The 27,977-nt window shown below is 36.0% G+C and overlaps 1 protein-coding gene across 2 annotated transcripts in view; it reads left to right on the forward strand.

Moving 5' to 3' along the window:
- Nucleotides 1-27,977, forward strand: part of Ncam2 (neural cell adhesion molecule 2) — a 494,596-nt gene that overhangs the window by 338,007 nt on the left and 128,612 nt on the right. For both annotated transcript variants that reach the window (NM_203409.2, XM_087575939.1), the window contains 3 exon segments: nucleotides 8,579-8,766; nucleotides 11,570-11,666; nucleotides 19,238-19,411. In NM_203409.2, coding sequence (NP_981954.2) covers nucleotides 8,579-8,766; nucleotides 11,570-11,666; nucleotides 19,238-19,411 — 459 coding nt within the window.

Here is a 27,977-nt window from a genome sequence, read left to right on the forward strand (position 1 = left end):
GAACCTCCAGACTGATTTCCAGAATGGTTTTACCAGTCTGCAATCCCACCAACAATGGAGGAGTGTTCCTCTTTCTCCACATCCTCGCCAGCATCTGCTGTCACCTGAGTTTTTGATCTTAGCCAATCGCACTGGTGTGAGGTGAAATCTCAGGGTTGTTTTGATTTGCATTTCCCTTATGACTAAAGATGTTGAACATTTCTTTAGGTGTTTCTCAGCCATTCGGCATTCCTCAGCTGTGAATTCTTTTTTTAGCTCTGAATCCCATTTTTTAATAGGGTTATTTGTTTCCCTGCGGTCTAACTTCTTGAGTTCTTTGTATATTTTGGATATAAGGCCTCTATCTGTTGTAGGATTGGTAAAGATCTTTTCCCAATCTGTTGGTTGCCGTTTTGTCCTAACCACAGTGTCCTTTGCCTTACAGAAGCTTTGCAGTTTTATGAGATCCCATTTGTCGATTCTTGATCTTAGAGCATAAGCCATTGGTGTTTTGTTCAGGAAATTTTTTGCAGTGCCCATGTGTTCCAGATGCTTCCCTAGTTTTTCTTCTATTAGTTTGAGTGTGTCTGGTTTGATGTGGAGGTCCTTGATCCACTTGGACTTAAGCTTTGTACAGGGTGATAAGCATGACTGCCAATTCTTATATATGAACTCACGATGATGGTGCGGTCTCCAACACCTCAACAAAGAGACAATGTCCTAAATTCTTTGAGAAGCCTGGTTCCTAGAATAAGAATTCCATAAAAACGTTATCTTAATTTAGATCTGTCTCCCTAGGTTGGCCCATGTCACACGCTATCTAGAATGACTCCATCCAGATTACCAGCTTTATGTCAACTTTCTGTTACCAATATTATACCCTTTTAACCATATCCAATAACTTGAAAGCCAATAGTCCATAACCAAGGCAAGTAGAGCATATTTATACATTTAAAACCGATGAGAAACAAAATTGAAGTGGCTACACATATCTTTAATATTTAGACCAAACACCATTTTTACCTTTTTAGCTATGAATTTAAGAGAAGCACCTTGTCACCTGTTGATTCAAATAATAAGTCAGGGATCTCTCTAAGAGAAACAGCTATCAACTCTTGTATCGAAGAAGCTGAGAAGCTGTTGGCGCCTTTAAGATCAGCTCGTGTAGACGCTTAGCCTCTGGGCAGCTTCTCCAGCTAATCTAGACACCTGGCTCTAGGCACAGGGCTTCAAAGACCTGATTGAAACTGTTTTTTATTCATTTTGCAACGAGTTAAACCCAAGTCAAGGTGTGAACGACCGGCAGATAAAGTTTTTACCATTTTTTCTTTTGAACATGAAACATAAAACATTTAAACAACGAGAAATAAAAACCACAGACAGACACTGACAGACATGGGGACATCCTGGTGCACCAGAGACAAACAATAGACAAAGAGGGAAAAAACCAGATGGTGTTCACCGCGACTATCCACTCGAGGGGAGTCGATATGGGCGATGGATAGTCTCAATTCCTGGACTAGTCCACCAACGTGTTGAAACCCAATTCCTGTAAGATACTGAGATATATTATCTGAGCAGAACGACTGACATTCGCCAATGGTATGGAAGTGAAACACAGCCCTGAATATATTTACTCACAACCCAATTACATTAACTCCATCAAGCTGTGCACGGGCACTGAGATGTCCTTTTGTTTGATTCTCCTGAATAAATTTTTAGGCGGTCTGTCTCTATCAAGCCTAATCAGTATGACTCTGTAAAGCCGGAGCTTAAGCACACTTCTTACAGGCACAAAGACAAAATTTTTCTCCCAAAATGTTGTGTTCCTTTTATCTCCTCCCTTCTCCTCACCCGGGGTGTTCTTTCCCCAATCTTTCACCTCTGGCGGTGGTAAGACCGCAGAGGGGCCTGGTGCTTGAGATCGGTCAGGATCCTTTTCTCATTGTAACTTTTCACTACCCTCTGTTTCTGACACGCTTTGCCCTTCCCCCAACACTCTCCGCTTTGCTGTTACAGCTGGGCAGTTCCTATGCGACCTCTGATGCCTTTTGGCGGTAACTAGAAACTCAAAGGTCAATAGAAACAACCCGAGGGCTGCCAGAGCAACCATAGCAGCTCCTGCCGCATCCGGCAGAGGACTGAGCTGGAACAGATCAAGGCTAAACATAGTCTCTCAGAGTCTTACCCGCATTCCACAGCTTCTGGATTTCTTCTGTGAAACGGAGGCTTCTCGTAGCGCCGGTGATGATGTGGCTTTTTTGTGTCCCGGGTTCTTGGCACCAAATGTCCCGCGCGTGACTTCCCGCAGGCAGGAAACATGAGGGTACACAAAAATCCTTACTGTGACCAACTTTATTAATCTTAGAAGAGGAAGCGCCCGCCGCGCCAACATGGCACGCTTATAAACACCCTAGTGTGACGCATCCACACCTGATTGGTTGTTTAGCCATGATCTCATAAGGCACGCCCCGGAGTGGGCAAAGACCTGGCACGAAGGCACTCTTGCACATGCGCACAGTTAACTTCCTGAAAGGGGGCTGGCTGGCGCGGCAAAGGCTGTCGCCATCTTGTAATGGCGGAGGCTATCCTGGCCTTCCACGTCGGGCGCAGTGGAAGCCAGCACCATCTAGTGGTGGCAAATGTTATTGCGGCCCTCTACACATCCGCCTCTGTGTTCGAAAGGCTCTGGCAGGGTCTTAGCAGACGGCTATGTCAGGCTCCTGTCATCATGCACTTCTTGGAAACCCCAATATTGTCTGGGTTTGGTAAATGTATGTGGGCTGCATCCCCATGTGGGACAGTCTCTGGATGGCCTTTCAGTCTCTGCTCCATGCATTGTCCCCATATTTCCTCCTCTGAGTATTTTTGTTCCCCTTCTAAGAAGGTCTGAAGCATCCACACTTTGGTGTTCCTTCTTCTTCAGCTTCATGTGGTTTGTGAATTGTATCTTGGGTATCCTGAGCTTTTGGGCTACTATTTAGAACCAAGTGCCCAGTAGGGACATCACTCCTATCCCAACTTGATGCATCTACAAAACAACTCCTGCATGTAAACATCAGGGACTATTGTTGAAGAAGGGGAGAAACGTTTAAGTCAGAGGACCAGTAAGTCTGCTTTGACTGTTTCTCAGAAATGACAGGGAAGTATCACACATAAATCTTCAACATTGTGGTGCTAAAACAAGGCTTGACAAGGTACAAAATTAATAAACATTTACCAAGGAAAGTGGGAGGCAGTAATTTCATGGGACTCTGTTCCTAGACAAACAAATACAGGCATGTACATAATTGTGGGAGCTTGGTAAATAGTGTCTTCTAGGGAGGAGTCCTGTATTTGTTTATCCGATATCAAGTAGCCAGCCCGCAAATAATACATATACAAGTAGCATTAAATGAGCTTGGAGGTTTAAGTCATAAATTTGTGTAAATATTTGTATTCATAACATTAACAAAGAAATCCCCAATTCAAGGGGACTCAATAAGGTTTTTACTTGGAACTAATTGTAGTAGAGAGAGGGAGGAAAATAACAAAATTCATGTTAATTAGAACTGGTTAAAATTTCTGAAGAAGGCAATGTCAATTTTGACTCAAAATGCAATTTTTTGCCCCACCTTTCCTGAATACATTGTCATCTGACTTCAGGTTGTGAAATTGCTGAAAAAATGTCTACACAGGAAAAGTTAGGTATTCATACCTGGTTCTCAGTATTCATAATTCACTCCTAGGGAAAGCAATCATTTTTCAATCACTGTTTACACTTACCACTATATATTTCTTTAATAGTAATTATTGTTAAAATCTGATGATTTCATGCCCCAAATAAACTGAATATATTCGACAAGGAAGAATAAAATTTATTTATGATACTGCATCGCAAGTCCAAGAGAGCATTCCCAGAAGCATGTATTCTATACCTTGTGTGGTTTTTAACTGTTACATAAGCTGTCACTGAGATAGTCATTTCTCCTCAGTTGTCACCACAAATCCTACCGTAGAACTGAACAACACCTTAATTATAAGAAAACAGCCCAATTAACAGTCAGCAAATACCCAAATTTGACACACACACACACACACAAAAATACAAAGCCAAAAGATAGTTTAAAGGTTTTTCAGTGTCCCTTGTTCTTTAGAAATGTACATGAAGATAACAATTAGATACCACCTCAATTATTTTGCTTGTTATAAAAAAGATAATATGTAAAGGTCCTAAAAGGATATGAACAAAAGTTTATTCTAGAACGCTATTGTATTTTATAGGACAGTTATCATGGGAACTACATAAGGAATCAACTCCAAAAAAAAGTTGTACTACTGTGTGATGTAGCTATTCCACTGATGGTATATGACCAAAGAAAACTACACATGATAAAGTTATATATATTATTTATATTAGTCAAAATATAGAATTAACCTAAGTGCCCCTAAATGGATGTCTGCATTAAAAATTGTGGTATATATGAACCTTGGAAAACTAGTTTGTATTTTTATATAGAAGGAAGCAATCTGTCATTTTGAACAATGTGGTTTCCTATAATGGTCTCCATCTGTTCCAACGAATACTGAGAGCTACATTTACCTGTAGGTATAAGAATAAAATTTCAGTATACAGTTTTGAATTGCACTGGTTTAGTAAAGTGGCTTTAAGAGGGTTGCCTCTAAGATATATGACCTCATTACCCTAAGGGGCTAGGTTTCCAGTACCAGACATGATTCTCCCACCAACCCCTATTGAGCAGGACTGAGTTCAATAGACAGCCCTTGGGTAATAAAAGATGTGAGTAGCGCTGCTGCAATACGGTTACCACACAATGCTGATTATTGATTGGGTTCCTTAGCATTGCAACTAAGTAGGACTATTTTTTTTTTTTTTGATGCTTGCATAGAACCTTCTATTGCTATTAAGCTTTGGGCTCAGAGATAAAGTTTCCAAGTCAGATCTGCGCTTTGAGCTTCTAAGCCCTGTATCCAAGGAAGATGGTACCTTCGGAATCAGAGATTTACCTTCAGTGCCTGGGAGGCAAACTAGAGCAACAAAAATAGCATATTTTCCTGGCAACTTCCTGTGCTCTGGAATGAAAAATATAAAAGAGGGGTTCTTGTAGGTTGAAGTCAATATGCAGGTACGGCTGGCACCAGTTAGGTCAAGGCCATGATTGGAAAGTAAAAAAATGAGGGGGGAAGTTTTTTGTAAGGTGAGAGAGAAGTAGAAGGGAAGAGAATCAAGATGGAGACAGAGAAAGATGATCAAGATCCGGGTGGTTTTGAATTATCAAGGTAGTTGGGGTGGATTTCTGTAGGCAAAATTATATTTAGGTGGGAAGTTTATAGCCTTATCAACTGGTTGTAAGTTTATTGTGTGGATATATTGTATAAGGAATTTCACATATAAATCTGATTGTTAGAGTGTAGTTTGTTGCATCTTGATTTTAACTGGCTGTTGGGAGTTTATGCCATAACTATTAGGGGGCAGATGTTGGGAATTTAAACAGAGCAGTGGCAGAGAGTTATGGGAGGGTAGCTGCCGCTGGGACCAGGGGGTAGAGCTGGGAATGTGAACCGAGTCCACAGTAAGAGAGCGGCGAGACAGGCGGTCTGTGTGAAAGTGGTGTGGCAGAGACAGCTGGGTCACAGAGTACTTTGAAGCCAGAACTAGAGAGAGCAAAACTGCAAGGGTACGCAATGGAACCAGTCACCCCCTTTTTATTTTTACTGCAACAGGTTCTCACCCTTAACACAAAATTTCAGATGTTCTATAGCTCTTGGTGGTGAGTACAAGGGCACACACAGCATGTTTAATGAGAATAAGATGATATGATTATGTATTTTTCAGATGTCCTTAGTGGCATTTTTCTCTTTCTTCCTATATTGACTTCCTTCCCGAATTAATCCTGCAGACCCCATTATTCCATCTCATTATTTTTTTCACTCAGGCCCTGCTGTTCCCCGCTCTAGTGACCCCCTCCACCATGATCTCTTTTTCCTTTTCTAGGTTTTATTTATTGTCCATATTACCTACTCACACTCAAATGTGTGAAGCTACTAGACTATATGTGTTCAACATTTCCGTTATCCACTTAGCAGTTGAAGGACACTTAAGTTGTTTTGATTTCATCGCTCTTGTGAATAGTGTGGCAAGGAGCATGGCTGAGTATCTATGGCATAGGGTGTTGACCCCTTTGGGTATATGCCAAGGACTGATACAAGTCAAATGGCTGATTTATATGTAGCCTTTTGGGAGTTTTCCACATGGAAATCCAGAACGACTCAACCTGTTTGCAGTCACATTAATAGCATTTGTTGAGTTCCTCTTCCTTCCTTTCTCTCTAGTACTGTCAGGTGTTTCACTAACCTTATCAATTCTGAACAGAACACAATATATTTTGGTACTGTATTAATGCACTAAGAATCTGATATAATTATATGTATACATATCTATATGCATATGTATGGGGAGTTTTTAAAGTACAGAACCTCAAATGAGAACAAATGGTAGCAAATTGTGTTAATAAAGCTGTCAAGTTATAAAAAAGAGAATACTTTTCACTGATTATTTAGATGAGATGCTACATGCAATGTGAGAAAATGAGAAGGCAAACAGATAAGACTACAAGTATTAAAAAGTCTTCCACACAATGAAAAATAACAGAGTGGAGATTAACTACAGATCTAGAGAAAATCTGAAAAGAATACACATCAAAAACAAAACAAAACAAAACAAAACAAAACAGTAATGCACAAGGAACAAACAAAACTAACTTAAAATACGAGTCGGCTGATTTTCAATAGGCAGTGAAGTTAAATCAATATATTTATTTATTATTTATTTATTTCTTATCTTTACTTTTGTTAATAGTCTAATCATTAGTTATCCCAGTCCTAGTCTGCTTTCCAACAGTTCCTCATCTCCTTCCTCCTCCAAGAGGATGCTGCCCCACCTCTAACCCCTCTAGGCCTCACCACTTCCTAGGGCCTCACGTCTCTCAAGGGAACTTCTCCTCTCATTGAGATCAGAACAGGAAGTCCTCTGCTGTGTATGTGTCTGGGGCCTCATACCAGCTAGTGTATGCTGCTTGGGTGGTGGCTCACTATCTGAGAGACCTTGGGGGTCCAGATCAGTTGAGACTGCTGGTTTTCTAATGAGGTTACCCTCCTCCTCAGCTATTTTCAGCCTTTCCTTAATTCAATCACAGGGGTTCCTGACTTGAGTCCATGGATTGAGTATAAGTATCTGCATCTGTCTTAGTCAGCTGCTTGTTGACCCTCTAAGAGGCCAGCCATGCTAGGCTTCTGTCTGTAAGCACACCATCACATCAGTAATAGTGTCAGGCCTTGGAGCCTCATCTTGGGATGAATCCTTTAAAAGATACATGCTCACTATCACTTAGAAAAGTGTAAATTCAAGTCCCCAAAAGTACTCATGGCGTCTCAGTGTGAGTAGATAGTATCAAGTTTTCACTTCCTTGTCAGTTTGATATGAAAGACATAAAGGATAGAAGGTGTCATGGAAAACAATCAGGAGGTAAAAACATACACATACATCTTAATACCAGAGGAAAAAGTATGATAGTTCCAGTAGTTCCAGTAGTGTATGCATATTCAAAGAAAGGGTAACCAATATTGAGAAATGACTTTTCCCAAGTTCTTTCTCAATTGACAGCAACAAACTTCACAGGGCCAGGAGATGGAACCAACCATCTGTTCAATTAACTTACGAATAAAGTCCAGTAAATACATAAACGGATATATTTCTTTCATTTCAGCAAATATATAGAGAATGTATATTAAGTGTAATAAGCAAGGCACAGAATGGGATACTATACATTCTTGTATATAAATATGAAAGTATTTTAAGCCAATTAATTTATTTTTACAGGAATTGGTATTAGAGTAGTACCATTAAAATTAATATGGGAATAGTTAGAGAAAGACTGAATAAGCTTCTTCTGAGAACTAAGACTTCTCACATCTTGCACAATATTTGTAGAAAATATTGACTAGCACAATATTGAATGTTGGTAATAGAATCATTGACACTTGTTAAATAATGTTTAAATTCTCATTCTAAGTTCCACAGCATGGAGGCTCCCAGAAATACTGGCTGACTATGTATTCTTTAATTCTAATGCATCAATAGTCATAACATTAACATTAAATTTGGTTCTAATATTTTTCTGATTTTAACAATTCACTTCTTTTTATTTGAACCATGTAAATATCCAAATGCTGTATATTTTCATGAGCCTTAATATCATATAAAAGTTACAAAATTACATATTTTATGAATTCTTTTTTTAGAGATGTTATGAATTCTTTTAAAATATTTTATTTATTTATGCTTTCCAATGTATGTCTGTGTGTTATATGTATATATTAGCTGTGAAGAGTATGTTATTTTATGAAATTGAAATTGGAAAAGTTTGTGGGTACTGGGGATCACCCCATGGGCTCAGAAAGAAAAGCCATTACCCTTATCCACTGAGCCATATCTCTGTCTCCAACTATGAATGTTTTAGGTGGGCAAGAAAAAATTACTAATATTTGTCCTAATTAATGGTGGTATTATAATGTGCATTTGTTTCTCATTGTTTTACAGATGCTCCTAAGTTTGTTTCAAATCAGACAATGTATTACTCTTGGGAAGGAAATCCAATCAATATAAGTTGTGATGTGAAAGCAAATCCACCTGCCTCAATCCACTGGAGAAGAGAGAAATTGGTCTTACCAGCTAAAAACACCACTCATTTAAAAACTCACAGTGTGGGAAGAAAGATGATACTTGAGGTATGCTTTTACATAACCATCAATAACAATATTTTAGCAGATATTATGAGAGTAGAATTAAATTTCTATAATAACACATTGAAATATTTATATAAATTATGTTTACTTTTAAAAAATGAATTTGTGTTGGCATAAAATTCTATTTATTATGAATGATCTGTCTTCATGTATGCAGAAACATTTTTCATGAATTCACATTTTGAAAGTGAAGTATGATGATGTAAAAAGGAATGCAGATTTGATATACTTTCATTTTTAAAAGTCAAATATTTAACTTAATTCCTAATAATTTCAATATTTGTTTATAATTATTATTCTTTGACTGACATATAAGAGCTGTCATTGGTTAATAATATGTAATTTTAGAATAGGTTCCTAAATAAAGAACTTTGGGGGGATATCAACAACTATGTATATATTTGCAAATATTTAAAATTTCACTTACTGTTTGATAATATACTTTTGGTTATTTCACCTTATATTTTGTGAGTCTTTTTTCTATCAGACACTTGTATAGTTGATTACTTTCCTAACATTATTACGATATTTTAGAAAGAACAATTTAACATAAGATTTATTTTGGTACAGAGCTCTAGACTGTTCAGGTAGTACGAGTTTAGCCTAATACACTTGGACAGAGAGCATCACGAGGTGTGACAACATAGTGGAGAAGTCTGCTTATATCAGATGAGAAGCAGAGAGCAAGAGAATGCCTTTTATTTTATTTTTTTCCCATTTCTTTTGTCATGGTCCCAGCCATTTGGATGGTCATCCCAGATTAAGAATCCTCTCAAGAAACATACTCATAGGGACACCCACAGGTTATTCTAAACACAGAAGTATTGTCAGCCCAAACCAAACACCACACTGAATTTCTTGTAAAAACCATTTTTTGTTGAAAGGTCCATATAGTTTTCAAAAAAGGCGTGGCTAATCCTTCCTTCCTTGTTTGTTTCCTGATTTGCTTTCTTCATTTTTTCTTCCCCATGATATCTATTTCCAATTCTTTCAATCTGTGCTCTGTTAAGTGATTTCTGTTTTTATTAGCCATGACATAATAAAGTAATTCCTTGTCATAAATTTGTAAAGCCTAAGCTTCTTGGTTACTTTGCTCCAGGAGTGGGCCAGTCTATGAATTCAGCCTTTCATTTCCTGTTACGTTCTCAATTCAGCATCCAGCCAGTTTTCTCATTAGTAAACTGAGCCTTTTGAAAATGGTTTCAGAGGAAATGCCTTTTTAAAATAAACTATTAATCTTTAAAACAAACAAAAACTCTGCTGTAGTCACAATACTAGTTATGGTTCTCCTGCCTCTATGTTGTATTGATGCCTTAAACACAATCTTCCTTGTTTAATATTCTAAAATCTTTCTCCTATGACTGTGGGATGAGAAAAGGTTTTGCTAGTATATTTGTAAGAGAATTAAATTAGCCTGGTTTATTAAAAGTCATATGTGAAAGTGTGAGTTTATAAATCATCTCAGAAACTTCCAAAAGAGTTAAATAGGAGTACTAAGCTGTTAAGTTTATGACTTTTATTTAGATGGACAGCTGACTAGAAATGAATGACACTGCTTTCTATATTCTACCTGTTCAGGGTAATCATCTTCAATAGACCACAAAATTGTTCTCTATTCAATAGCCTCCCATTACCATAAAATCATTTCTTCTCTCTTTTAGGCTAAGGTTGAAATTAATGGTCATTTCTTGTTATTAGCATAGTCTCTCTTTAAATAGTTATTGGAATTGAAAATTATATGTATCACCATCTTCAAATATCTTTGAAGAATTGCGACTGAAGAGTTTCTGCACATTAGAATTATACAGACTTAGCCCCAACTTTCACCAGTTAAAGCCTGAACATTAACTCAATTATATATTTTAATCTGAGAAACTGAGGTCAGATATTTTCCTAAACAAATAGAAAATGGAGATGAGGTAATTATTACAGATTTTAAAATCCTATTTATATCATTTTTACAAGGCATTCTTTTCTTGTAAAATATCTTTCATGGAAAATTAAAATCATCCAGGCCTGGAGATAAACATTGAATTCAAAACCAGGCATAGTAGCTTACTTACATTCTTACCACATCAGAGTCAGAGGCAAGGGTATTACGCAAAGCTCAAAGACAGCCGGAGTGAGCTTATAGTGATTTCCAGGTCAGCATGGAATACAGAACAAGGCCAGGCCAACAAAACAAAGACTAGTAAAGGAAGAAAACAATGTAGAATTTATTTTCAGTAGAAACATTTTCTTTTCAACTTTACAGTTGCTTTGAGTTTACGTTGACTCCAAGACATTTTCTTTGTGCTTTACTTATCAAGATAAATAATTTTAATTTGGAATACATACCTCAAAATGAAGACATTGATCCAGCTAATGAATTAATAGTTAGAGCTTGAATAACTTCAAGTTTGAACGCCCAGCATTGTGAATTTGTCTTTAAAATGTTAGCATTATACAGACCAAGCAGGTGACATTCATGTATTTAGAAATATGTATGTGTATGCACATATGTAGGTAAAACAATTAAAGAGAAAAGAAGCCATGATTTGACAGAAAAAAGATATATGGGTGTGCTTAGAGAGGGAGAAAAGAATGGAAAAATTATGTGACAATTTTAAAGTCTCAAAAAATAATAGTCACAAAATATGTTTGTAATACTTACTAATGCTTGCTGGATAAAAAAGTTCTATGAGGAGTCATAAGAAAAATAATTGAAGTAGTTGCTATGCTTCAGATTTTAAAATATTCTTTGATGTCTTAGCACTTTAATTTTTATTAATATGATTATTTTTAGATTGCCCCTACATCAGACAATGACTTTGGACGATATAACTGCACTGCGACTAACCGTATAGGCACGAGATTCCAGGAGTATATTCTTGAGTTAGCAGGTGAGTATGGGATAGTAATATTTGACATTCATAACACAACTTTATATTTAAATGGAGTTATAAGTTAGTAAACCTTTATCAACTAATTTTACATATAGTTAACAACATTTATAGCTTCAAAAGTCATAAGATGAATTATTTGAAAGAATTAACCAAGGCTTATAAATTAAAAGAAAAACATTGCACATAATAGTGAACATCTAGAATCCACTTAATATTTGAAGCTCATTTTAAATTTATGTGAGATTTTCAACGTAGGTAATGTACATCTGAGATAAAATTATATTTAAAACTATGTGAAAGAACACTGTGAAATATACATATATCAAAGCATTCATAATTTTTTTTATGAATCAGTTTTATTGAAATCTAGTATAAATCACTCAAGAGTCATGAGTTTCTTCTACAGAAGTTGTGCAAAAATTCTATGAGAAAATAATGGAATAAATATAATTTAAAATCAGTTTTAATTTGTCACCATAGTAAATACTTAAATATTGACAAATTTATCATATATGTCCATAATCAACTTATGAATTTGCAACACCAGTAATGAGAAAATTAAACATTTGGCCTATGAGACCCATTCAAAAGAGTACAGAATAATTTCTGTGGTATTTCTTCCCACAAGCTTTAGGTGAATCTAATCTGAGGAAGCATGATACTTAAGAAGATGTTGCCAGTATAGTAAGCAGAAGACAGAGAATTCTTTATCCTCAGGTTGATATACTCCATAGGCTCAGAGAAAAACAACTTTTCTGTATGCTTTGGTCATTAATGTCCTACAAAATTATAATATTTTTATATACAAAGAAACTTTGAAATAAACAAATGTAAATATTTGCATGAGATGAAATAAGGTACTATTGAAAATAACTCTGTGTGGCTCAAATATTGGTACTAAGTGGCACTTTAGGTATTGTATAATCACTCATTGATAATAGTGCTTTCTAAGTTGAAGGCATACTTTTTATTCAGAAATGTTACTACTTACAAAAAATATTTAACTATGTTAAAATGTCAAAACATTGTCCTGTTCAGGATAATCCCAAATAGTAAAGTTTTGATTCTATAATATTATAAAAATACAGCACATAGAGACCAGTCATATATATCTACAAATTGGACAGGTTATGCTGTATGCTTCATTTTGCTCTTTTCTCTGCTGTAGAAGAATGGCTCGATAAATATATTATGACAGACATTTTCAGCTTAATTGAGCCATGTTTAGTTGGGACCAAAATTCTAATACAGTTCCATTTTCTCATACAGTTTTATTTTCTTCTATTTGCCAAATAGAATGGAAGCTCGGGGACTGTGAAACATACTTTTAGACATGTTTTACATATTGGCAACATTATGGTTTAACAATGAGTATGAGGACATGTAAGCTAGTTTAAAGGGCTCCCCAGACTAGGTCACACTGACAAGCATCATTTTCCCTGTGAAGAAAATGGATCAAGTTGCAATAACATTTATTTCTAGCCATTCTGCTTGTTGGAAAGGCATAGTATTATATGCTATAATATAGTGATTTTGTTCCTATATATGTAATGTTGCAATCATAATAGTAGCATATTTGTTTAAATATCAACAGGTCTTTCTCTTGAGTTCTTCTCTTGGAAAATTTGAGGGAATGGTGCTAAGAAAGCCATCATCAAATAACATGTCCAGCAGCTAAAAAGGGGTCACCTCAGTATGGCACTGGAGTTTCTTTGCCATGCACCACAGAAGACATCCATAGGTCAACCTAAATGGACTCATATAAGAGAATATAAGTTTGTGCTTTCAAAGCCCCAAGCACAAAGAAAGTGCTCAAAGGTAGAAGATAGCTACTATTACAGTCTATCATAGTACATACTAGCCTATTTTATTTTTAGTAGATGTTAATGTAGCAATGTATTTTTAATTACAATATAAAATTTGATATCATGGGTCAATGTATAGTGAATAGAAATGTCCCTTTTCTACTTTAGGAATTTAATTTTCATAAATAACAGTTTTCATTTTTTTCTGGTAACCTATTTGACATGTATTTTTTCCCTCTTGCTATTAAGTGAAGTCTCAGATACTGGCACTGAACAATTGATTTTTTTTAACCTCAGGTCAAGGCCTGTACTTACCATTTTTAAAGTTCAAGTTGTCATATTTGACTCATCTTTTTAACCTACAGAGACTCTGTCAAATTCAATGTTTTAGTTTTCTTTCCAAAATGGATTTAATTCACAAATATCATAAAGCTGCCACCTATATTTCCATTTATGTCAGAGATAAAACTGTAGAAGTCACTTTGAAGAGCAGCGACCTGATTAGAGGTTAAGCTGTGTCAATTGAACAGAATTTTGTAGATAGAGAGTAATAGTCAGTGCAGTAGTCTATGTGACAGACAGCACTGTAATATATATATATATATATATATATATATATATATATATATATATAAATTGATGAAGAAGACAGACATGTTCAGTGAATCAGTGAATAATCACATTCTTTGATTTTTTAATTATCATAATGTAAGAAAAGAACAACATATGTTAATAATGATTTTCTTTAAACTCTATTTGACAATTTTTAAGCACTGGTTATCCATCCATTCAACAAATATGTGGAAAGATTCCTCTAGGGGCAATGTACTCTTTTGGATCTCAGGGATGAAAGGTTGAACAAGAAAGACACCGAGTCATTACCTAAGTTAGAGTTCAATACCTATGAGTTTCAATAGAACTTGAAATCAAATACTTGGCAACATGAAATTGATTTCTGATTGGAGTTCCTGGGAAAGCTTCAAATAGATGTCAGCTTTTGAACAGGGACTGAATAAGAAAGAAGAAATGGGGCCAGTAAAAAAGGAAAGACTAAGCGGGTCAAGGTGACATTGACAGCAGAAGTGCAGTGCTATGAAAGAGGAAGAACTACTTTGAAATGAACCATTTAGTGGAGGGCTGCAGAAGCATGTTCTACGATCAGCTCAGGGTTTGACAATGTGAATACACAAGTAATGAAAGATCAAGTTACAGATTTCCTTTATATATATCTATTGTTCTTTGTCAAAGGCATAGAAGATTGAAGATTGGTGATGTTTATTCATAGTGCAGAATTCACTTAATTTGCAACAACTACAAGAAATTACCTTAAGCATAGCACACAACTCTTTAGCAGTTTCTCTATATATTTTTGATCATATATATGATATGTGATAAATAGATGGAAAATAGAGACAGACAGACAGCTACCTGTAATTCTTTCCCAATAAACAAAAGTATGATGTGTGATACTTTATTGTCTTATGAGACATAGTTGAAGATGCCGACTTAAAAGGGTATATGTGTGCATGTGGGTTATGAGAGTACCAAGACTCGTCTATCTCCAAAAATAAATTCCCATTGACATCTTGATAGTAAATGAGCAGTTCAATGGAAAGAATTAGAGACCAGTGATAAACACAATAAGTTACCTAATTTGAGACATTGTACTTAAAATAATATAAGCAAATAAAACTGGATATAATTATGCAGTTTGTTTATCCACTTCTAAGGAGATATCATGAAGATAAATAATCAAATTCTATTAATATATCAATACAATAATCATTTTGAATTTTGAATTCTGAATTTGAATTTTGAAAGTTGAAACTATTGGAATCTACAGAAGAGTTTATAAGGACTCGGAGGTTTTATGATTTGCATTGAAATTTACCACTTTTCTTAATCTATTTTTTCATCGAAAAATATTTTTCATACTATGTCTTTCATACTATGTCATTCTTTCTACCCCCAATTCCTCCAGAGTCCTTCCCACTTCTGTTCTTACTCACATTTGTGTATCTTTCTCTCCTACTTTCTTTAAAAAGATAATCAAAAACCAAAAACACACATCCACATACATAAAATAAAAAATAGAAACCAAAATATACCAGCAAGAAAACAATAAGCCTAAAAGAACAACAAAACAAAATAAAATTCGACATAATTACAACAAAATTTCCATCGAATTCATTTCATATTGGGGCCAACCCTAAACTGAGGCTAATGCACCTTGTTGGAGAAAACTAGTTTTCTCTTTGCCATTGTCTGTGGAATCCAGATGGCTCCTTAGTTAGGGATGGGATTGCACATCCATTTCCACCTTGCAATGCTAGGAACACATGTGACTTGTGCATGTGTAACCCTCGTGCACACTACAAGTGACTCCATTAGGTCATCCATGCGGCAGTACTGCTGTGTCTGGAAGAAACTGTTCTCTTGCCACTATCAGTCACTTCTTACTCTTGCAATCTTATAATCCCCTCGTCGGCATAAATCCCTGAGCCATGAGAGGAGGAATTTGATGTGGACAACCTATTATTATACTCCTTCTCTTTTAAAAAAGTTCCTTAGAATGGGAACTATCTTGAAAAGTACCCAGCCACACAAGCATTTCACTCAATAATGGAATAAAGAGAAAATGAGGTGCTTACAGCTTCCTTTTTAAGGTTCCTAATCATATATACCAGATCTCTGCCTATATTTCCAAAAAAACCCCATGTGTTACTATTTTCACGTTGACAGCTAAGTTTCGAAATTAAAATTTGAGAGGCATCAGTATTAATATCAGATCATTAGTTAAAGAAAGAACTAAATCCGTGTGCAACTTATTAGAAATAAAGTGACCGTCAAAAAGAACAAGATGAAATCCATCAGTAGACTTTGTAAATTGATGCTGTTTATGTCTCTTACTGTAGTTTTACGTCTTTTTGTTTCAGCTCTTTTTGTCACATCCCACTTACCATTTAGGACTTCAATCAGACAAGGGGGTTTGAATTGTTATCATAAAGAAAATAAACCGATTACAGGTCCTTGCCTTAAAAACCAAATGAAAGAAAATCAAGCAAGCGTCATGTAGGTTCCAGATACCAAAAACATCTCCAATGAGCTCCGGAGTTGAAGGCTGAGGGCATTGGCTGGAGATGGCAAGCCATTGTTGACAAACAATCTTACACAACGAGTATCATCCATAAATATTAAAAGATATAGGTATAATTTAATGATGGTGAATTTGCAGTACTCGGTGCTCTGTGGGTCATTTGGAGTAAATAACTTACTCCTTTTAAAATTTCTTAAATATCTCTGTACAACAACTCTTTGTTCTCTTTATTATTATTTTTTACTGGGTATTTTCCTTATGTACATTTTAAATATTATCCCCATCCTGGTTTCTCCTCCGGAGATCCCCTATCCCATCCCCGCTACTTCTATGCAGGTGCTCTCCCACTGACTTACTCCCTCCTGCCTCCCGACCCTGGCATTCGCCTACACTGGGGTTTGAGAATTCACAGGACCAAGGGCATCTCTTCTGATTGATGCCTGACAAAGCCATCCTCTGCTACATATGCGGCTGGAGCCAAGGGTCCCTCCATGTGTACTCTTTGGTTGGTGATTTAGTCCCTGGGAGTTTTGGAGGGTCTGGTTGATCATGTTGTTCTTCCTATGGGGTTGCAAACATCCTCAGCTACCACTTTTCATTTTAAAAGGCCAAAATGAACATAGACATGGAATATCGGAATTTTCATTCGAGGTGATAAAGGAGAAGACTATAAAAGAGGAAACTATGTTAAGTAGGAACCTAAAAGATAGTATCTAAGGTTGGATTAAACATCATTTATAAATCTCAGTTACTTCTGATGTCACAATGCTACTCTATGTGTTGTTAGAATCTGAAGAAGCAAAAGCTGGCTCAGAGCCTTTATCACCCACACCCCAAGTTCTTAGATATCTTGTTCTCAGAAGCAAACATAGTAGCAGGATTTAGGAAGTACAAACACAGGAAAATGTAGAACCATGTTGCTTCTGTCATTATAAAATTGCCTTACAAATTTATCACAGAATATGGGATGCCCAGCTCTTGTGTACCCTAGCTTAAGAATGGACACATGGAGCATCTCTAGCAGACATACAGACCATCACAGTGGATGGTGGGACCAGTGAAGTGCTTTCCTCCACAGCAGAATAAGAAGAATGACTTTTGGTTTTTTATCACCTTTATTCAATATAATATTGGAAATCCTAACTAGAGTACAAAATTATCACTCACTTCCAACTTACCTCCAACTTGTTTTTGTCTTCATAATCTTTTATTTAAATATAAGATTGATAAATTCCCAAGAAGCTGATAGAACAAATGATTATAAAAGATAAAAGAACACAAAATAAGTTAATATACTATTAATTAACATTTCTATTGCTATCACTATCAACATGATTGAAGAATAATTAAGGAAACAATTCCTAAAGAGCTAAAGACATATATATATATACATATATACATATATATATATATATATATATATATATATATATATATATATAATTTGACCAAGCAGAAGAAATATCTGTACACACACATACAGACAGACTATAAAATGTAACATAGCATAATGAATCAACAATTATATATGTTTTATTCTTGGAAGAATTATCATTTCCTAAAATAAACCAATCTATATGAAGTTATATAGAGATTGAATATAAGCTCAATCAATGTACCAATAAACTGCTTCACAGAAAAATATCCTAAAGCTCATCAGTAGCATTACAAGACTCCAGAGAGACAAAGTAATCATGAAGAAAATAAAAATAATACCCTTGAGATGATCTGCTTTGCAACCAAAGAACTCTCGGCAGTTCTCTTCCAGTTCCCCACTCATGCAGTATATGTCGAGGGTTTTATGTTGTGCAGTTCACTTAACTGTGTTTCTCTGAATGCCTGGAAACACACACTAGACACTGTCAATAGTTGTACATCATCCTTGCAGCTCTTACCATATAGGTTTCAATAATTTCATTGCAGAAAATTGTTATTTAATTCTTTCTTATACTGTTTCTACTGACTTTGTAATAATTATTATTAAAGACATTTTTGATTATAAGAAAAAAGTTAAATCTCTACCAAAACTACTTTGAGATTTTAAAGTAATTAATTGATTTGTATAAATAATATGCTCAATGTAATTTTATGATAGTAGTTTATACCCAATATTGCTAAAACAAAAAAAAACCATTTGTTTTAATTTTAATCATTGTCAATAAAGCTAGGTTTCTGTATTATTTGTCTCAATTATTAACTTATAAAAACTAATTTTTATATTTTACAAATTGTGTGTTCATTATTTGAGGTTCAACCAGACCTTATACACATGAGACTAGCCCTTGATCTGAACACTTCCTAATTTCCATTTGAATTGGGATCACATTAACTTTTCAGGTTGATCTTAAAACTTCATTTAGTACAAAATAGCCTTGAAATTGTAGTGCTTTTTTTCTCAGCTACCCAAAAAGGTGAGCGAATTGCCCTTAATTATTGGTCCAAGCTAGTCATATAATTGTTGGAACAAATAAAATGTTTTATGAAATAACTTTTTATGAATAACATTTTATTATTCTTAAAATTTAATGCACTTCTTTATATATGTGTTTCTGTTTACCTCTTTCTATAAAACGTGTATTAATTAACATTTCACTTTTTCCTATTTCTTGTAGTCAAATAATTGTTAGTAGTATCCATCCTCACTGTCCAGATTGTTTCCTTCATAGATGTCCCCTCTAGTCCCCGTGGTGTGAAGATTATAGAGCTGTCACAGACCACAGCCAAGATCTCTTTCAATAAACCCGAGTCCCATGGAGGTGTGCCCATTCATCACTACCAAGTGGATGTCAAGGAAGTGACATCAGAAACCTGGAAGATAGTACGCTCCCACGGAGTTCAAAGTGAGTCATTTATTTCAATGTATAGTAAGTAATAAGTCTGATATTGATGTCACTATATGATTACCATCTTGCTGTTCTTCATTTTTTTCTTTAATGCAATTAGGGAAATTATAGCCACTTTCTTTTTTTACTTAAGCATAACTTCAATGTAGAGGGGAATTTTCCTTCTTTGAGTTTTCAGACAGTGAAGTTTTGTTTTAAAATTTGGGTATCAAACATACAATTTTCTATTTGCCAGGTTAGGTACCTTTTATTGTATTACATTTGCAAACATTTAAGCCATCTAAGTTAATAACAATGGGTCTGCAAATTGAATCACTAAAGAAATTTTAAGAGAAGGTTTAATTGTATCACTTCATGAAAGACAGTTGCAGACATGCTATGTTGGAAAAGTGAATTCTCTGAAATGTGTCCTGACTTTAATTCATTCACACTTTTCATAAATATGAATGAGATGTTGTATAACAGCTAAATGACATGGGTACTTCCCAAACCATCTATGCAAATTCATAAGCCTATTAAATTTGTTTCTACATTGTGACTTTAAAATGCACATTTGAATACTGTAAGTTTCTATCTTATTGTGCTGTTAAAGGCATTTCCCATTACAGTACAAGTTATTGTCATAATAAGAAATTACCTGTGAATGTACAGGTTAGATTATGAACCTGTAATCAAAGTATAAAAGAGTAGGGATATCAGTACTCTCTATTTTCTCTGTCATATCTCTGATTCTACATTTTTGAAGTGTTCAAGTATAATGAGTGTTCTGAAAAGACACATGGGAAGATTAACACAGCATGAGAGGAAAAAGAAATTGTGCATATATCATGTTCAAAGAGTTTCAATTTCTGTATTAGTAACAATGTGATACTTTACAACAACAATACCAAAATCCTGCAATGAATTAGTCATTGATCATGTTCTTTACACTTTGCATACTTTTACAAATAGGCAAGTGACTATTACGTCTTTAACTTGGGTAATGTATTAGCTTAATCAAGAACATTTGGAACTCCACAGTATTTCACCAGTTAGGATCCTGCTACAAATTCTATACTTGTGTTCCTAACTCTGAAGGTAAGGATGGGTAACGTTCGATTGAAGCACCACTCATGACCATTTCAGGGGCCAGTTCTTGCTTCTGTCAGCATTTAAAGCTGATAGATAAAACTTTTTAATACTTGGCAAATGCGGGAGCTCTCTTATTATAAATCGCAAAGATCTTCATGAAAATTTTTGTTTGTTTTGTTTATTCACTTAATTACTTAGCTATTTATTTTGATCTCTGTTATCAGTTGCCTTTTACATAGATTTTACATACAGCATTTAGATATCCTCTGAACCCAGGCCATTAACAGATTATGAAGAATGTGCAGGGGATATTTGGACAATTGTACTATTGGTTGACTTAGGCCAAGAATGTAGTGAGGTTTCTTCTAGAGTGTCCAGGACAGATAATTATACAGTCCTTTTGTCTCTTTTAAATTTTTGATTCACTCAAGTCCAATTTTCTATGGGAAGACCATGACTACTCATGCATCTTTGTGAGCCTCTAAGAGTCCATGGTCTTTTCTTTTTTTTTTTTTTTTTTTTTTTTATTAACTTGAATATACATTTCGAGTGTTATTCCCTTTCCCGGTTTCCGGGCAAACATCCCCCTCCCCCCTCCCCTTCCTTATGGGTGTTCCCCTCCCAACCCTCCCCCCATTGCCGCCCTCCCACCACCAGTCTAGTTCACTGGGGGTTCAGTCTTAGCAGGACCCAGGGCTTCCCCTTCCACTGGTGCTCTTACTAGGATATTAATTGCTATCTATGAGGTCAGAGTCCAGGGTCAGTCCATGTATAGTCTTTAGGTATTGGCTTAGTCCCTGGAAGCTCTGGTTGCTTGGCATTGTTGTACATATGGGGTCTCGAGCCCCTTCAAGCTCTTCCAGTTCTTTCTCTGATTCCTTCAACGGGGGTCCTATTCTCAGTTCAGTGGTTTGCTGCTGGCATTCGCCTCTGTATTTGCTGTATTCTGGCTGTGTCTCTCAGGAGCGATCTACATCTGGCTCCTGTCGGTCTGCACTTCTTTGCTTCATCCATCTTGTCTAATTGGGTGGCTGTATATGTATGGGCCACATGTGGGGCAGGCTATGAAGGTGTTCCTTCAGTCTCTGTTTTAATCTTTGCCTCTCTATTCCCTGCCAAGGGTATTCTTGTTCCCCTTTTAAAGAAGGAGTGAAGCATTCACATTTTGATCATCCGTCTTGAGTTTCATTTGTTCTAGGCATCTAGGGTAATTCAAGCATTTGGGCTAATAGCCACTTATCAGTGAGTGCATACCATGTATGTCTTTCTGTGATTGGGTTAGCTCACTCAGGATGATATTTTCCAGTTCCAACCATTTGCCTACGAATTTCATAAAGCCGTTGTTTTTGATAGCTGAGTAATATTCCATTGTGTAGATGTACCACATTTTCTGTATCCATTCCTCTGTTGAAGGGCATCTGGGTTCTCTCCAGCTTCTGGGTATTATAAATAAGGCTGCGATGAACATAGTGGAGCACGTGTCTCTTTTGTATGTTGAGGAATCTTTTGGGTATATGCCCAAGAGAGGTATAGCTGGATCCTCAGGCAGTTCAATGTCCAATTTTCTGAGGAACCTCCAGACTGATTTCCAGAATGGTTGTACCAGTCTGCAATCCCACCAACAATGGAGGAGTGTTCCTCTTTCTCCACATCCTCGCCAGCATCTGCTGTCACCTGAGTTTTTGATCTTAGCCATTCTGACTGGTGTGAGGTGAAATCTCAGGGTTGTTTTGATTTGCATTTCCCTTATGACTAAAGATGTTGAACATTTCTTTAGGTGTTTTTCATCCATTCGGCATTCCTCAGCTGTGAATTCTTTGTTTAGCTCTGAACCTCATTTTTTAATAGGGTTATTTGTCTCCCTGCGGTCTAACTTCTTGAGTTCTTTGTATATTTTGGATATAAGGCCTCTACCTGTTGTAGGATTGGTAAAGATCTTTTCCCAATCTGTTGGTTGCCGATTTGTCTTATCCACAGTGTTCTTTGCCTTACAGAAGCTTTGCAGTTTTATGAGATCCCATTTGTCGATTCTTGATCTTAGAGCATAAGCCATTGGTGTTTTGTTCAGGAAATTTTTTCCAGTGCCCATGTGTTCCAGATGCTTCCCTAGTTTTTCTTCTATTAGTTTGAGTGTGTCTGGTTTGATGTGGAGGTCCTTGATCCACTTGGACTTAAGCTTTGTACAGGGTGATAAGCATGGATCGATCTGCATTCTTCTACATGTTGACCTCCAGTTGAACCAGCACCATTTGCTGAAAATGCTATCTTTTTTCCATTTGATGGTTTGGCTCCTTTGTCAAAAATCAAGTGACCATAGGTGTGTGGGTTCATTTCTGGGTCTTCAATTCTATTCCATTGGTTTATCTCTCTGTCTCTGTTCTATGGTCTTTTCAACAAGGCAAACTGATGCCTCTGGCCTGAAATCTACCTCTGTATGTAACACTGTATCATTTTTGGTTATGCATACACTAATGAAAAAGCTTTAAATTTGAACTGATTTCATTGGTCTTAAAATACTGTTGGAATTTAAAATTTTCCTAATGAATGGTTGAATCTGGGATAAAAAATTACTTAGCACTTACAGCTTCATTTATATTCATCTAATTCATCTTCCATGAATAAGCACAGAGGAGATAAACAGGCTTACCAAGGCTTGGCCTACATATAATTAAATGTAGATGGACTACAGACTTCCTCATCTTCCCTAAATTTTTTTTGTTCTTTTTTTTGGAGCTGGGGACCGAACCCAGGGCCTTGCACTTCCTAGGCAAGTGCTCTACCACTGAGCCAAATCCCCAACCCCCCTAAATTTTTACTGTCTTGGTGCTTTCTAACTTTCCCTACTATAAAATGTTTTGGTCTAAGATATAATTTGATAAATATATAAATACATAGAAATGTTTTATGAAAGGTCCAAATAATTTTTTGCCCTCATTGTCAGTTCATTCATTTATTTATAAGTGTATGATGACAGCCTCTTTTCCTTTGTTTATAAATCAATACTACATATTGTTCATATCTTTCATGACTAACTTCACTGTTCATAACTAAAACAGTTCTTGGAAGATTTACTCTTGTGTAGGAGGGAAATATTGCCACACATTTATTCTCCTGCTACTAGCTTCCAGTTTTAACTATGCTATTATGTATCAGCTGAGTCAGCATATGATCCTAGGTTTAGCATACAGTAGAAATATAACCATCGTAATTCAACTAATTTTCAAAGTATATCAATTTGTAAACAAATTGTATGTTAAGGACTGTGATTTTTTTAAACAAAGTATTTTTGTGTTCTATACATAGGACGGGGCTTTACCACCATGGAATTTGGCATGTTTGCTGGTGTCAGCCTTGTTCAGTTCATGTTATAGTGGTGATGTTTATTACAGTTTTATTCACAATGGGTAGGAAAAGGAAACACCTAAGTGTATGACAAAAAAGGTATATAATTAAATGTGACACAATTTTCTGAGGAACCTCCAGACTGATTTCCAGAGTGGTCGTAACAGTTTGCAATCCCACCAACAATGGAGGAGTGTTCCTCTTTCTCCACATCCTAGTCAGCATCTGCTGTCACCTGAGTTTTTGATCTTAGCCATTCTGACTAGTGTGAGGTGGAATTTTAGGGTTGTTTTGATTTGCATTTCCCTTACAACTAAAGATGTTGAATATTTCTTTAGGTGCTTCTCAGCTGTTTGATACTCCTCAGTTGAGAATTCTGCTTTAGCTCTGTATTCCACTTTTAATGGAGTTATTTGATTCTCTGGAATCTAACTTCTTGAATAATTTGTATATATTTGATATTAGCCTTCTATTAGATGTAGACTTGGTAAAATTCCCAATCTGTTGGCTACCATTTTGTCCTATTGACAGTGTTCTTTGCCTTAAAGAAGATTTGCAATTATATGAGGTTCCATATGTCAATTCTAGATCTTAGAGCCTAAGCCATGGGTTTTCTGTTCAGGAAAATTTCCCCTGTGCCTCTGTGTTGAAGGCTCTTCCCCACTTTGTCTTCTACTAGTTTGAGTGTATCTAGTAGTGTATCTAGTGTTTTAATGTGGAGGTCCTTGATCCACTTGGACTTGACCTTTGTACAGGGTGATAAGAATGGGTCCATTTCCATTCTTCTACATGCTGAACTCCAGTTGAACCAACACCATTTATTGAAAATGTTGTCTTCTTGCCACTCAATGGCTTTAGCTCTTTTATCAAAGATCAAGTGACTATAGGAGTGTGCTTTTTTGTTTTGTTTTGTTTTGTTTCTTTTTCATCTTTATTAACTTGGGAATTTATTATTTACATTTCAATTGTTATTCCCTTTCCCAGTTTCCCAGTCAACATCCCCCTTAACCCTCCCCCTCCCCTTCTATATGGCTGTTCCCCTCCCAATCCTCCCCCCATTACCACCCTCCCCCAACAATCATGTTCACTGGGGGTTCAGTCTTGGCAGGACAAAGGGCTTCCCCTTCCACTGGTGCTCTTACTAGGATATTCATTGCTACCTATGCAGTTGGAGACCAGGGTCAGTTCATGTATAGTCATTGGGTAGTGGCTTAGTCCCTGGAAGCTCTGGTTGGTTGGCATTGTTGTTCATATTGGGTCCCAAGCCCCTTCAAGCTCTTCCAGTCCTTTCTCTGATTCCTTCAACGGGGGTCCCATTCTCAGTTCAGTGGTTTGTGGCTGGCATTCGCCTATGTATTTGCTGTATTCTGACTGTGTCTCTCAGGAGAGATCTACATCCAGTTCCTGTCGGTCTGCACTTCTTTGCTTCATCCATCTTATCTAGTTTGGTGGCTGTATATGTATGGGCCACATGTGGGGAAGGCTCTGAATGGGTGTTCCTTCTGCCTCTGTTCTAAATTTTGCCTCCCTTTTCCCTCCCAAGGGTATTCTTGTGTCCCTTTTATAGAAGTAGTGAAGCATTCGCATTTTGGTCATCCTTCTTGATTTTCATGTGTTCTGTGCAAGGAGTGTGCTTTCATTTCTGCGTCTTCAATTCTATTCCACTGGTCTATCTGCCTGTCTCTGGACCAATACCATGCAGTTTTTATCATGATTGTTCTGTAATACAGCTTGAGGTCAGGGATTCCCCCAAAGTTCTTTTATTGTTGTGAATACTTTTCACTATCCTGAGTTCTTTGTTATTCTAAATGAATTTGCAAATTGCTCTTTCTAATTCCATGAAAGATTGAATAGGAATTTTGACGGCGATTGTGTTGAATCTGTAGATTACTTTTAGCAAGATGGCCATTTTTACTATATTAATCCTGCCAATCCATTAGCATAGGAGATCTTTCCATCTTCTGAGATCTTCTTCAATTTCTTTCTTCAGAGACTTGAAGTTTATGTCATACAGATCTTTCACTTGCTTGTTAGAGTCATACTGTGGTAATGTACATTATTTGTGGCTATTGTGAGGGGTGCCATTCCCCTGTTTCCCTAATTTCTTTCTTAGCCTGTTTAACCTTTGAGTAGAGGAAGGCTATTGATTTCTTTGAGATAATTTTATATCTAGCCACTTTGCTGGTTATTTATTGGGTTTAGGATTTGTATGGCAGAATTATTGTGGTATACGATCATATCATCTGCAAATAGTGACATTCTGACTTCTTCATTCCATTTTGTATCCTTTTGACCTCTTTTTGTTGTCTAATTGCTTTGGCTAGAACTTCAAGTAGTATACTGAATAGGGAGAGAGTGAATGGGTGTGCAGCCTTCTATAGTCCCTGATTTTAGTGGGTTTTCTTCCAGCTTCTCTCTATGTAATTTGATGTTGGTTACTGGTTTGCAGAATATTGCTTTTACTATGCTTAGGTATGTGCCTTGAATTCCTGATCTTTCCAAGATTTTTATCATGCAAGGAATATTGTCTCTGTGTCCTCTGGTTAGTCTGGCTAAGTGTTTATCTATCATTCTATTTTTCTCAAAAAACCAACTCCTTTTTTTAAAATTCTTTGTATAGTTCTTTTTTTTTTCTATTTGGTTGATTTCAGTTCTGAGTTTGATTATTTCCTGCTGTCTACTCCTCTTGGTTTTATTTGCTTCTTTATGTTCTAGAGCATTCAGGTGTGCTCTCAAGTTATTAGTATATGGTCTCTCCACTTTCTTTTTGGAGGCACTGTGTACATTGTGCCTTAATTTCTATTAAATTCTAAAAAGTCTTTAAATTCTTTCTTTCTTTCTCCCTTTCTTTCTTTCTTTCTTTCTTTCTTTCTTTCTTTCTTTCTTTCTTTCTTTCTTTCTTTCTTTCCAAAGTGTTCTGCTTCCATGTGTATGTAGACTCTCTGTTGTTTTTGTTGTTATTGAAGACCAGCCTTAGTCCACGGTGATCTGAAAGGATGTATAGGATTATTTCAATATTCTTATATGTGCTGATGCTTGTTTTGTGAAGAAATATATGGCAAATTTTGAGGAAGATACCATGAAGTTCCGAGAATAAGGTAGACTCTTTTAGTGGAAAGACCAAGATATTCAATGAGAAAACCAAATTTGAAAAGCAAGTCCAGCCTTTCTAAGGATAATAGATGAAAACTCCAACACAAGGAGGGAAACTACACCCTAGAAAAAGCAAGAAAGTAATCTTGTTGCCACAAACATAAAGGAAGAGAGTCACACAAACACAATTACACCTTGAACAACAAAAATAACAAGAAGCAACAATCACTATTCCTTAATATCTCAGCATCAATGGACTCAGTTCTCCAATAAAAAGACTTACATTAACAGACTGGATACATAAACAGGCCTCAACTGTTTGTTGCATACAGTAAACACACATCAGTGATAGAGACAGACACTACCTTAAAGAGCTAGAAAAAACTTTCCAAACAAATGGCCCCAAGAAACCAGGTGGAGTAGCCATTCTAATATCTAATCAAATTGACTTTCAAGTAAAAGTTATCAAAAAATATAAGGAAGGACACTTCATACTCATCATAGAAAAATATGCCAAGGTGAAACTCTCTATTTGGAACATCTATGCTCCAAATGCAAGGGCACCCTCATTCATAAAAGAAACTTTACTAAAGCTCAAAGCACACATTGCACCTCAGACAATATAGTAGGAGACTTCAACAGCCCACTCATCAATGGACTGAATATGGAAACAGAAACTAAGCAGAGACACAATGAAATGAATGGAAGTTATGATCCAAATTTATTTAACAGATATCTATAGAACATTTCACCATAAAATGAAAGAATATACCTTCTTCTCAACTTTTAAAAGTTTTATGTCATTTCTTCTTTAAGTCAATTTCTATTTATGTAACATTTGATGTCTGAGAAATTGAAGGGATCCTTTGATTCTATATCTTTTGTGTTTTGATATGTTACAGTGACTGACATGTACTTATCATATATGAGAAGATTAATAGGGTCAGGTATAGTGACAGGCACAAATATTAATGCACTAGGAAAAGCTAATGTTATTTTACATAGTTAATCATTGTTGGACTTAATAAGCAATATTTTCATAATCCTAAAATAGAGG

The sequence above is a fragment of the Rattus norvegicus genome, chromosome 11 (genome assembly GCF_021556685.1).
Source record: "Rattus norvegicus strain SHRSP/BbbUtx chromosome 11, alternate assembly SHRSP_T2T, whole genome shotgun sequence".
NCBI classification, from domain to species: domain Eukaryota; kingdom Metazoa; phylum Chordata; class Mammalia; order Rodentia; family Muridae; genus Rattus; species Rattus norvegicus.